The following is a 13,784-nucleotide window of genomic DNA, read 5'->3' as shown; positions in this document are numbered from 1 at the left end:
GGAAAGGTAAGCACAGAGTTTTGTTTTTTGTTTTGGCTGGGCAGGGGGCTGCTGGCTATATATAAGATGGCAGGCACTGGCTAAATACTTGGGGGTAAGCACTGGCTATATACAGGCGCTGCAGGCACTGGCTATATATTGGTGGGCAGGCACTGGCTATAAACTGGGGGCAGGCCCTGGCTATATACTGGGGGGCAGGCACCGGGCTATATACTGAGGGGCTACTGACTATATACTAGGGGCACTAGCTGGCTATATACTTGGTGCAGGGGGCTGCAGGCTATATACAAGGGGGCTGCTGGTTATATACTAGGGGGCTGGCTTTATGCTAGGGGGCTGCTGGCTATATACTGGGGGCAGGCGGCTACTGGCTTTATACCAGCTGCTGGCTATATACTGGGGGGCTGCTGGCTATATACTGGGGGGCTGCTGGCTATATACTGGGGGGCATGTGACCAGTGGATTTTCCACCCTCTGCTTATACTCAAGTCAATAGGTATTTCCCATTTTTTGGTGTTAAAATTAGGTTCCTTCACTTTTCCCGAGTATACAGTATACGGTACATCTAAATTAAATTACAAATGTAATTTTTAAAAAAAATCTGCCTGCAAAATTATTTTAGCTAGAAGTTTTTCATTTTTATGCTATCTTTATAAATTGTTTTAAATAGATATTTTTAAATTCAGGATATGCTTTCAAAAACAGCTGATTTCCTTTACTGGGTTTTGGCCCAGGCTCTACCATACCTCACCCTTATTTAATTTCGTTCTATCTTACCTGTTGACTCTGTTTTTTTTAAACTTCTTTGATTTATTAGGAGTTTGGTTGACCCTAAAATTTAATTTTGAATTTGTAAATTTTTTTTGATTTTTAGTGGAATAATTAGTAATAATGCGTACAAAAATAAGTTGAATGACATCTATCCTGCATGAGGAACCCATCAGTCACTCCAGATGTAAGATACATGGACAGACCAGGATCATTCATGATCAAATTTATATTAAAAAAATAATTTGTACTTAAAATCCCCCTGCAGTCATCTCTCTACTGAAATCTTAAAATCCACATTTGACTGCATTTAGCCTAAATTTCTTATCTGTGCCCCCTGAGGACTTAAATCGCTCAGTCTCCGCACCAGAGAACTTTGATAGTGTTCAGTGCCTGAAGGATGGTCATAGATTAAAAACCAAAAAAATTAAACTTCTCATCTCATCTCGTAGCTTGGCGGAGCAGCTTATAGGTGGGTAATAAAAAGAAACTAACTGCTAATTACCTCCCTGCACATTGGATGAAGAATAGAGGTCTACTTGGGAAGAATTCTGCATACGACCGACCAGATCTTATCTTCTAAGACCCATCGAGGAACAGCCTGGGGGAAGATGAGCTAAAACAGAATATTACATTTTTCAGTGGAGCTTTTATCCTTCTTACACAACGCTCCTCTTTCATCTACACTCACCGGCCACTTTATTAGGTACACCTGTCCAACTGCTCGTTAACACTTAATTTCTAATCAGCCAATCACATGGCGGCAACTCAGTGCATTTAGGCATGTAGACATGGTCAAGACAATCTCCTGCAGTTCTCCCGAGCATCAGTATGGGGAAGAAAGGTGATTTGAGGCCTTTGAACGTGGCATGGTTGTTGGTGCCAGAAGGGCTGGTCTGAGTATTTCAGAAACTGCTGATCTACTGGGATTTTCACGCACAACCATCTCTAGGGTTTACAGAGAATGGTCCGAAAAAGAAAAAACATCCAGTGAGCGGCAGTTCTGTGGGCGGAAATGCCTTGTTGATGTCCAGAGGTCAGAGGAGAATGGGCAGACTGGTTCGAGCTGATAGAAAGGCAACAGTGACTCAAATCGCCACCCGTTACAACCAAGGTAGGCAGAAGAGCATCTCTGAACGCACAGTACGTCCAACTTTGAGGCAGATGGGCTACAGCAGCAGAAGACCACACCGGGTGCCACTCCTTTCAGCTAAGAACAGGAAACTGAGGCTACAATTTGCACAAGCTCATCGAAATTGGACAGTAGAAGATTGGAAAAACGTTGCCTGGTCTGATTAGTCTCGATTTCTGCTGCGACATTCGGATGGTAGGGTCAGAATTTGGCGTCAACAACATGAAAGCATGGATCCATCCTGCCTTGTATCAACGGTTCAGGCAGGTGGTGGTGGTGTCATGGTGTGGGGAATATTTTCTTGGCACTCTTTGGGCCCCTTGGTACCAATTGAGCATCGTTGCAATGCCACAGCCTACCTGAGTATTGTTGCTGCCCATGTCCATCCCTTTATGAGCACAATGTACCCTGTAACATCTGATGGCTACTTTCAGCAGGATAATGCGCCATGTCATAAAGCTGGAATCATCTCAGACTGGTTTCTTGAACATGACAATGAGGTCACTGGACTCAAATGGCCTCCACAGTCACCAAATCTCAATCCAATAGAGCATCTTTGGGATGTGGTGGAACGGGAGATTCGCATCATGGATGTGCAGCCGACAAATCTGCGGCAACTGTGTGATGCCATCATGTCAATATGGACCAAATTCTCTGAGGAGCTTCCAGCACCTTGTTGTATCTATGCCACGAAGAATTGAGGCAGTTCTGAAGGCAAAAGGGGGTCCAACCCGTTACTAGCATGGTGGACCTAATAAAGTGGCCGGTGAGTGTATATCATCAAGAGTCCAACTTCCACATCCAGAAGAGTGAAATAGGACAACATCTCCACAACCTCAGACTTTTTGGTCTTCCAATAATGTGGCTTCAACCAATGCGACCGCTCCTATAACCACAGTATCACGATGGTATTTTGGAACAGGATGATTGTCATCAATATTGTCGTCTTGACCATGAGGCTCCAAAAACATGACTACATATTGCTACACTAGCCCCACATAAGTGATTACTTCGCTCAGCCTCAATGTGGTTCAGTGCAAGAGGACAGGTCTAGGAAAGGTTTAGTGGTTAGGCAAAGAGGGAAGAAGGTCAAGATAGAACTGCTGCAAAAAGCCAGAAATCAGGGTTAGGGACTGGATGGAAAGTTCTCACCTTGTACCCAACCAGCTCATGGAACTTGTACCATTAGATGCCCTTTGAAATAGGTCAGGTGAAGTACCTGGTGGTCATGAGAGTTGTGATGATTCTGCTGATCTTTTTGGAGGAAGTGACCTGGGACCATATGACCCATGGGTCAAAAATTTAGTATCCGCCTATCACTGAAGATAGCTGTTGGCCAACTCAACTATCTTCTAGACATACATGAATGGCTCGGTTGAAAGTAGGAAGTCATTGACAGACCCTGCTGGCTTATCTATTACTAACATAAACTCCAGTTAACCCAGTCCACATCTACCCTAATATCTGGTGATGAAGAAGAGTCAGGAGAAAGTCAATAGAGTCGAAACACATGAGATGGTCAACGGAACCCACCAAAAGTGGTCGGATAGGACGTCCATTATCTTATTATCTTAAGGGCTTGGGAATGAACATGAGATCCACTGACCAACAGAGATACTTAACCCACCTGGGACCAGCTGTTGGATAACTCAACTATCTTCTAGACATACATGAATGGCTCGGTTTAAAGTAGGAGGTCATTGACAGACCCTGCTGGCTTATCACTTACTAACATAAAGTCCAGTTAACCCAGTCCACATCTACCCTAATATCTGGTGATGAAGAAGAGTCAGGAGAAAGTCAATAGAATCCAAACACGTCAGATGGTCAACGGAACCCACCAAAAGTGGTCGGATAGGACGTCCATCATCTTCTTCTTATCTTAAGGGCTTGGGAATGAAAGTGAGATCCACCGACCAACCAAGATGCTTAACCCACCGAGAACCAGCTGAGCTTATTAAAGAGAAGTTTTGACCGATATTACACTTAATGGTCAACCATGGCCAAGATCTCCAATTGGGGAAAGGACATAAAGGAAAGGATGGGAGTTTTTGCAAATACTATAAAGATGATAATGTCCACCACCGATTCTAGATCCAGTTTTATTACACACAGATATGTACACAAGCATTTTACAGATGTCTATCATATATGCCATATCCGGCAATATCATCATTTACAATACACAGTGACACAAATTAGAATGTCTGACTTCCGGATGAGGCAGATTACAGAAAATTCTCCATGACAAGCCACACACGTATCTATATTTACACATCCAAACACGACGCAAAAAATTCTACACAACAAAATTGTACCGTGATAACCAAAGCAGCAAAGAGAAGGGGGAGCAAAAATAAAAAATATAGAGAGGTTTTCTTGGATTAGAAAAACAGGGCTGCCCTTTTTCCAAAAACAGCAACAGGGGTTGTATCTGGAATGGGTAACGAGACAGATCTATTACTGCACTCTAAACATGTGGATGGATATGGTGAGGTTTTCGGAGCCACACAACATTTAACCATTGGGAATAAGCTTTCAAATTCCATAGTTTGATATTTTTGTTTTAGATGTAAAGAAAAAGGTTCCTAATGGAGAAGATCATGACGAAAGGACCTGTGTTTTTGAGAATCATACACTGGATACTTCTGAATAGTGATAAAATTATGTGTGTACACGAACACTTCATAGACTTGGTGGCCTCCACCGATACTTTAGTCCTCACTGCAAAATCTATTATGTGTTGAAGGGTGAATAGTTTGGTAAGATTACATTTTTCATTTAATTGTTTCTTCGAAAGATTTGGGGTGATGGAAGTTTTTTTCCTCCTTGGAGCCAAGTTGCACGTTTGGCTGAGGAGCGGTGGACATCTTTGGTTCAATTGTAAGAGAATATTGTATTACATAGTGTATAGTCTGGGTCCACACCTCATTTTTGCCATACGTTGTAAGGAAACGTTGGGCAGATTCCCAAAGTGTCCTTACAACATATGGCACAGATTTATGGTTATGTAGTGGGATGTATCGTCCAGTGACTCCTCCTTCCCTCCGAATGTGGTGGTGGTGGGGGAGTGGACAATGGCAGCAACCGGAGATTGGTTGCTGCTAATGTATGGGGTGTTTCCACCAGTGATATCACTGGCACCCTCCCTCCTGCTGAGCAATGTATGTGCTCAGCTAGCCTAGAGGAGGGAAGTGATGTGCTGCATCCACTCCCTATCGGCTTCTATTGCTTCACCTAAGCATATACGTTGCTCAGCAGGAGCGAGCAGTACGGAAAGACGTAGCTTGCTTTTTCCCCCCAGTATACGTCGTAGACTGGTCAAATAGAGGCAAAACTATGCCTCTGTCTGCTAGTATATGTCAATGGGTACATACACATCGGGAGCTTTCCCGATGTATACACTGAGATGTGAACGCGGCCTATGTACTGCAAATCTACAAATCCAGCCATGCCCTATAGATAGATGTCATCCAAGCAATCCTCAAAACAACAACCATTCCTCGCGACCACCCATGTATGCTCCGGACAGGGAGAGGAATTCCCTGAGGCAAGGGATTATTTCCTCTATGAACAAAAGCACTGGATATCTTAACGTCCACCAGCACAATTCCTCTTCCCCTTGACATCAACCATTGGGTCAACGTTGAGACAAACCTATCATTACACGTTGTTGGGTCACCAAAATTGGCAGCTTTGGCCTTTCTTTACCTCATGAGTAGGGCTGGCCTAAGGTTTCATCGTAACGTCAACTTCTAGGGTGTTGGGTTAATAGGACATGTAGAACAGCTGATCAATAAGCTTAACCAACACAAAAAAATCTGTAGCTTTGTCATTCAAGTCATTCGGATCAAGTTCCGATAGGGCACAATTCAATAAAAACAAACATTTCTGTGGACTATTTTTTTACCACGTTTTGGCCGTATTGTAAATTTCATCATAAATTTTAGTCTTGATTGTAGGCATTTTGTTGCAATTATTTTGGAGATACACAGTGGATTCTGTAAGCTCTCTCCGTTACGACATGACCATCTGCTACCCGGTGCTCCTCTCCTCTAATAACTAGTAGGACGGCGGCTCTCCGGAGATTTTATAGCACTTGACACCTTAACGTAAACATGTGGCAGCCTTCATGTATGTCCCCGGCTCTAAAAAATAGGAGTAAATTAAACGCAATAACCCATTGTCTTCTAAAAGGCCACGTCATAGAGAGTAAGCCTGACCGATGGTCTCGTAACCAAATATAATGATGCCTAGGACGGAGGGGATATCGCCCACGGCAAGCAGAGATTGGCTTTTATCTTCTGGGATGGCCTAAGAAGCTGACAGAAGATATGACTTAAGCAGGTTACAGAAGCAATCCTTATAAATGTCACATGGCTGAAAGGGGAAGTTTCACGACTTCTTCTCATCACCGCTAATTGGTGATCAGCCATGTCCTTGATCAACCACTAAGCCTCCAGTCTTTTCAATAGCAGATATTGGTTTTGAAACCTCAATGGAAAGTTAATTTTAGAAAGGTCCCTCAAAGATATTCCAGGGGATTATTCCTCGGTGGGAGCAACCTTGGACACCACATCATGATCGATACAGGGGAGGAGAACATCAAACATTCTCCGTTATTACTACTAGACAAGGGGACAGTGAATAGATATTACGACCGTGATGGGAAGACATCAAGTAGTGATCATTGCTACTGAACCGGAGAACATGGGTCATAGTTCTTGGTTATGATTACATAGAACAGTAGGTTCATGATGACTCTAAGCTTGGAGTAGACTTCAGGGTGATTCCCGAAGAAGACATGGAGCAGAAATCTTTGTGTTGATCAAGCCAGGAAAGTGGACTGAGAAAACATCAAATATACATGACCATGGCTCCAAGATAGTTGGACAACTCGGATACAATACGTTTACTGCTTCAAAGAAGAACATGGAGTAGTATAGGATCACAACGTACGCAAGACCAGACAGATTACTGCAAGATGGGAGGATAAGTACAGGGTTCCTCCTGCACAGTGGGACATCAAATAGGGTTTATGACTACTCGTGGCAGGAGAATTAGGGGTAGAGTTGGTTTTGATCACAAAGGGTGGAAGAGAACTAAGTAGATATTGCCCATGATTACTCCGGGACAACATATAGGATTGAAGGTTACACCAGGCAGTTTATGGACTTCATGGCTTGACCAGGCAGCAGCGCTCTATGTAGAGTTCATGGTTACTGGAGCTCAGTAGGAGTTCATGGGCAGCAGGACGTCTTGTAGGAGTTTTTGGTTACCCCAGGACAGGATATTATGGTGTAGAATTCTTGGTAATGGACTTTCTGGCTTCTGCGCAGCTTCTGCTCATGATTGGGCCTCCATCAGTGTCGACAAATTAACATGATTTTCGGCTCTCTGATTTATGAAGCAGAGCAGAAGATGGATCTGTAATAAGACGCTGCAGATGGTGGTCCGGGCACCAATAGTTATACCCCAGGAGTAAGATGTCCTTCCAAGGTAGTAATTAACATACGGAATAAAATTTGATTTTTGTAACAAGCGAAACACTGAGCTATGATCCTAATCTAGTAACCCTATTAGTGTCCAATTATTAGTTTAAGGGGTACAGCAAATATGAGTAAACCGCTCAATGGAAAATCGGAGCAGAGGTGGGGTTAGCTCTTCTGTGGCCCCAAGTAAAGTAATAGGCCCCATAATGCACCACTCTAGCCATGGCTTAGATTGTATTGGTGTCCAATGGTCAATGTGGTGGCTCCTGTGATCTCCAGGTACCCAAGCATATGGGTAAATCGGCCCCTGCAGCTGACCACTCATTGGCCCTACATAGACGGACCCTCCTAAGATATCATTGTGTGACACCAGATCATGTTGTCTTGAAAGGCTGCTCATCACGGGATGCAAATGAGGGGAAGATAAGGGGGATCCTAGACGCTGAGCGGTCACCTGGTTTCGCTTAGATATAAGCCATAAAGGAACTTTTAGGATAAAACTAATTATGCGAGTTATACTTTGGAGAGGGGTGGAGCATGACACAAGAACATCCAAGTACAGGCAGTCCCCTGGTTACATACAAGATAGGGAATGGAGGTTTGTTCTTAAGTTGAATTTGTATGCAAGTCGAAACTGTATATTTTATAATTGAAGTTCTAGACAATTTATTTTCTTTTACCCCAGTGACAATTGGAGTTTCAAAATTTTTGGTGTAATTGGACCAAGAATTATCAATAAATCTTCATTACAGACACCTTACAGCTGATCAGTGCAGCCTGGGACTATAGTAACATCCAGAGAGGTCACCAGAGGTCACAGGGGGCAGAGGGGTCCGTCTGTAACTATGGTTTGTCTGTAAGTCGGGTGTTCTTAAGTAAGGGACCGCCTGTATATGCCTCCTATGTCTCTCTCTGTCCCCTCGGGCTCTGCTTAACATACATTGTCCATATTTACATGAGTGTTTCTCTAAAGGGCCGTCCCAAGTTTAAAGCCTGAACCCCATTTACATGACTGGGGATAATATACCAATATACATTCTGATTGCTGGGACCCCCACTTACTAATAGAACGGGTGTTCCCTCGGAGCAGAAGTTGGGAGGTCTGGAGATCTCTCATAGGGAATGAACAGAGTCCTAACAAGCTCAACCTTCTGCTGGATTGATTAGGGTTCAGGGGCCCCTCTTGTAGTCAGACCCCCAATGATCAGCATGTAAGCCCCCTATCCTGTGCCATGGTCATCTTAAAGGGACAGAGATCGCTCGATGCAACCAATCAGATAATAAAATGGAAAAGATGAAGATTTTCCAATAAATTTCAATGATACATCTACTAAACAGAACCAAAGCCAAACACTTTGGACCCAATTAATATGTCAAGCCCAAAGACAATGACAGGGAGGGGGCACCGTGCAGCTTCTATATGGAGGCGTCTCCGATACTTATAGTATAATGTTCAGTATATACAATGTATATATGTAACAGAACCAGCTCATGCATCTACAAAGGGTTTGGGTCAGACAACTATGAGCTCATTGACCCTACAAAAGCAACCGTAAGGTCACGGCACTTCACCCCTTCACCCCCAGAAAGCACAGAGTGTACATGTTCATGTCTTTACATGATGGGGGCGAGGAAAGATATGTTTGACTTTTACAGATCAAGTACAAGTTTATGAGCTCAGAAGCCTTTACTGGAAAGTTACTTTTGATTGGTTGAAAACATTTTAACTCAAGCTCCGCCTACGTGAGGAAAGACTTCAGCAGGAATGGGAAGTCCAATGACTTTAAAGGAAATCTACCACCAGGATGAAGGATTGTAAACCAAGCTCACAGACATACTGTTGTCTGCCCCCTCTGGTAGGATCTGCTCTTCTTTTAGCTTCTTATGCCCTGTTTTTTTTAAAGGCTTTTAAAATTATGCAAATGAGCCTGAGTGGCTCCATTAACACTTATGGAGCCCTTAAGGCACATTTGCATAATTTTTAAGCTTTTTTTTCTCTTAAAAACAAGGGCGTAGGAAGCTTAAATTAGAGCTGATCCTGCCATAGTGGGTGCAGACCAGTATGTCAGTGTGCTTGGTTTACAATCCTTCATCCTGGTGGTAGATGTCCTTTAATTGTATCATCCATCGAACTAAGTGGATTGGGGATAGGTCAGTTTGGTGGGAGAACTCCTTTAAGATTTGGGATGTGCAATGCATACTGGGTAGATGTAACACACATAGCAGGTACAGACATAATCAGACTTTAATTTGGGGTTGCACCCCCTTAAATTATTTGGTAACGCTAAGTACAAAGCGCACGTGTCACACAACAAATAACGTACATACAGAGGATAGAGGCGAGCGACGTACCACACGAGAACGAGGAAAAGAAAAGGAGACAATGTCGCTAAATGTAAACAATGTGGTCGCGCAAAACCCCACGCGGAGTCATGTGACCGCCAGACACACGGGTTATACATGTAACAGGGGGGCGCGGAGTGTAGCATCAGACACTGTATTACCGTATACAGCCCATAGATTATCTACATATAATGTCCAGTGACCTTACAGATACGTATAGTGCAGGTATTCTACTCCAGCTACTCACGGGGCAGCATTCAAAATCATCGCTACGCTACTTTAAAGGGAACCTGTCAGCAGGCGAGACTATGTAAACTGCAGTCAGTGTTATTGTCCCTGGTGAGATGTGTAATTATACCCTCTGTGTATGCTGTTAGTAGCAGCAGGACTGTTAAATAGGATTTATATTCCTGGATTGCAGCTTCTGCACTTGGGAGTGTGTCCTCACACTGCTGCGCTCTGTACTCTACAGACAGTGTTAGGTATGGTCCCTAGAGGGATGTGTGATAATATCTTTGTGTAGGTTGTTAGTAGCAGCAGGACTGTAAAATTTGATTTATATTCCTGGACTGCAGCTTCTCCGGATGCACTGGGGGACGTGTCCTCTCACTGCTCTACTCTGTGCTCTCTACACCCAGCATTAGGTATTGTCCCTAGATGTCTAATCAAAAACATTATCTAAGTAGCAGCAGGACTGTGATATATGGATTTATATTCCAGGATTGTAGCTTCTCCAGGAGCACTTTGGTGTGTTCTCACACTGCTGTGCTCTTTGCAGCAAGTGTTATTAATGACCCTAGAGAGATGTGAACATATACCTCTGTGTATTTTCTTAGTAGCAGCAGGACTGTGCTGGGTACTATCCTTGGACAGTTGTGTAATCATACCATTATGTATTTTCTTAGTAGCAGCAGGACTGTGCTGGGTACTATCCCTGGACAGTTGTGTAATCATACCATTATGTATGTTGTTAGTAGCAGCAGGACTGTGAAATATGATCTATATTCCAGGATTGTAGCTTCTCCGAGTGCCGTTAATCATACTGCTGTGCTCGTACCTCTATGTTTCGAGTTGCTCCTCCCGTTTGCATTACATCTAAAGTAAAAATCTGGTAGGAGATAAGCGCAGAAAGGCTACGCAGAGCTGTGGGGACATGCCCCCAGTGCACTCGGAGAAGTTATTGGAATATAAATCCATATTTCACAGTCCTGCTGCTACTAACATACACAAAATCCTGATTACACATCTCTCCCGGGACAATACATAACACTGGTTGCCGTTTACATGGTCCCTTTCTTTGCTGTAAGAGTTGTTTGCCCTGACTCTTCCATAAGATGCCGAGTGTGCATGTATTCCTATGAGGGAGGATGGAATAAGTGACTGCTAGACATCACTTATCTCCACCATAATCCGTCTTACCCCCAAATTCTTCCAATTAAGGAGACTCGGGACGCCCTCAGTCATCGGGTCCTGTCAGATCTTCCTCCTATGAGAATGTTTAGTTCTGAGACAACATCTGCCCCTGCTGCTTCAGTGTCTCCCATTACCATGTTCAGGGTTATGCAACCTGATGTAAAGGATGTCTCCCATAATGCATTGCAGCATAGCACGGGGCTGTCGGCCGGTTCACCTGGCTACCGGCAGAATTCTGAGCGCAGCTCTGGAGGTGTCTGGAGCGGGAGACGTGGGGTCACTGAAAGTTACACATTTCCTCCCCACTATATCCAGCTTATTTCTAGAAGAATCGGGAGAAAGCCCCTTCCATCCCGGATCACGGCCCACGTCACCTACATGTATGGTCCCATTCCGCAAGGAGGGGGGAGGGAGGGACATGCAGCACCAACACAGCAAAGTCTACCCCATGTATGATATGACAACGACGATATCTGCAGTGATCATGCTAGAGACATTTTGGAGAAGAGGAGGCGGAGGTGGGGGGCAGTGGGTGGGCACAAGCCGGTCGGCGCCTTAGACCATGAACCGATGCTCTTTGCCGTCGTGGGCCATGAGGATGACGTTGCGGTTGGAGGTCCAGATGAGTCTGGCCAGTCTCAGGGCGTTGAGTGAGCCGGGGGAGGCTGGTTGGACGGGGGGCACCTGGTAGGTTTTAATACAACGCAGCTGAGGGGCGGAGTTTAGCATCCCGATACTTCCCAGCAATGACGTGTTCATCTACGAGACAAAAATCACAAAAAAAACATTATAAAAATAACAGCACAGAACAGAGTATAAGAGCATTACTCATATATACCCAACACCGTGTATTAGGCAGAGCGTGCATGTGTTCTGAATGGGGAGAAGGGTGTAAGTCCCAGAATTAACACTCCAGGACGTATCATACTGCCCCCCACACCCAGACACGGGGGCTCCAAGTGCAGGAAATGATAGTTTAGGGGGCAGGTAACAAAATGATTGCTCCTGTTTCTGGTTCCTGCGGCACTGCACTTCCCGGGAGGGTGCTGAGCCAATCACAGGCTGAGGTGGGTCAATGCACCGGTCACTCATTGGCTCACCAGCCTCCTAGGAAGTGCAGCGCAGAAGAAACGAGACGTTCACCGAAACCCCTTTAATTCATGAAGTAAGACACCCTTAAAGGAAATCTACCACCAGGGTGGAGGATTGTAAACCAAGTACACTTACATGCTGGTGGGCGCCCCCTCTGGCTGGATCCGCTCTTCATTTAGCTTTTTATGCCTGAGTGGCTCCGGGCCCCATAGCTGTTAACGGAGCCTGCCTTACATAATATTTACAGCCTATTTTTGTAAAAATGGAGGACATAAGGAGCTGTAAAAAGAGCAGATTCTGCCAGAGGGGGTGCCCACCAGTATGTCAGTGTGCTTGGTTTACAATCCTTCATCCTGGTGGTAGATTTCCTTTAAATCTGATCAATCTAACAAACTTAATGACATATTTCTAAAACTAAACTTAAAAATCCTGGATAACAATCAGTAGTGACTGTACAGGGCCACACCCACTTGGTAATTTATTCATTTATTTAAAGGAGTAATGGCACAAATGAAAATGTATTAAATTTCAGGGATGTCAGGAGATGGGAGAGGCGCTGATACAGGGATGTAGCAGAGCTGCATATGTCATACTTTAGGAAAACATTGATACAGTGTTTCTGTGCAGTATACACTTAAAGGGGTTGGCCGGTGTAGTAAAGTTGTTCTTTACCCACTAATCGGTGTTGGGCCCCAGTGAGATCGGGGAACCTGTTACACCGGGTGAGGAAAAGGCAATCTCATCATGTGCACGGGGGCTCCATCTCACAGAGTGGAGTACAACATAGAGCACTGCTGAGCAGTCACATAAACCAAGAACAGAGCAGTCAGCAAGAATGTGATGTTGTAATCATTGGACATCCACCAATCAGTGAGCTACCCTCTTAGCCTGTGGATAGAGGAAACTACACACCTTGACCCAACTTCTTTAAAGGGAATGTCCCAAGTTTCATAGTTATCCTCTATCTACAATATCGGGGGTAACAAGTCTGACCGCTAGGATCACCGACCGCTTGTGGACTTGGGCCACCCCCTTTAAGACAATGCAGAAGGTGAGATTATAGGGTGACCTCTGTGTATTACATGTAGCACATGTGATGGATGTGTGTAGATGCCGCAGAGATGGATTGGATCCTGATTGGGCAGTGGAGGAGCACAAGACACTTCGGGTTGTTCGTTCTGCGCAGCGCGTTGGTGTCAGGGGGTGTAGATCCAGGCGTTTCGGGCACCACTGACATTTTCACAATGTAAATCATGTTGAGTAATAGACCTTTTAAGATGACAAATGTTCCTGATTTTCCTACATTAGTCATTAACAAGTCCCGCGCCACAAGGGTCCGAGGGGTCTGTGGCCTCTGTCGTTACTATATGGTTACATAACACAAAGCAACTGCAGCAACATTAAAGGGATCCTCAGTCTCTATCACTGATGAGAACATTTTGGCTGTAGGTGCTTGATGTCCTGCAGCGCCTCTACAGGGGAAATTGTGTATTACACAGTGTCCATTCACATCAGTGAGGTCATAGTCACCACAAAGAGTATAA

The 13,784-nt window shown here is 44.4% G+C and overlaps 1 protein-coding gene across 4 annotated transcripts in view; it reads right to left on the bottom strand.

Moving 5' to 3' along the window:
- Nucleotides 1-3,988: 3,988 nt before the first annotated feature.
- The window catches only part of WDR7 (WD repeat domain 7), a 243,334-nt gene continuing 233,538 nt past the window's right edge, over nt 3,989-13,784 (bottom strand). For all 4 annotated transcript variants that reach the window (XM_072133732.1, XM_072133739.1, XM_072133747.1 and 1 more), the window contains one exon: nt 3,989-11,907. In XM_072133732.1, coding sequence (XP_071989833.1) covers nt 11,704-11,907 — 204 coding nt within the window. In that variant the 3' untranslated portion in view covers nt 3,989-11,703. The remainder of the gene's footprint in view (nt 11,908-13,784) is intronic.

This window comes from Engystomops pustulosus, chromosome 1 (genome assembly GCF_040894005.1).
Source record: "Engystomops pustulosus chromosome 1, aEngPut4.maternal, whole genome shotgun sequence".
Taxonomy (NCBI): domain Eukaryota; kingdom Metazoa; phylum Chordata; class Amphibia; order Anura; family Leptodactylidae; genus Engystomops; species Engystomops pustulosus.
This window is presented reverse-complemented; position numbering and strand designations above follow the sequence as displayed.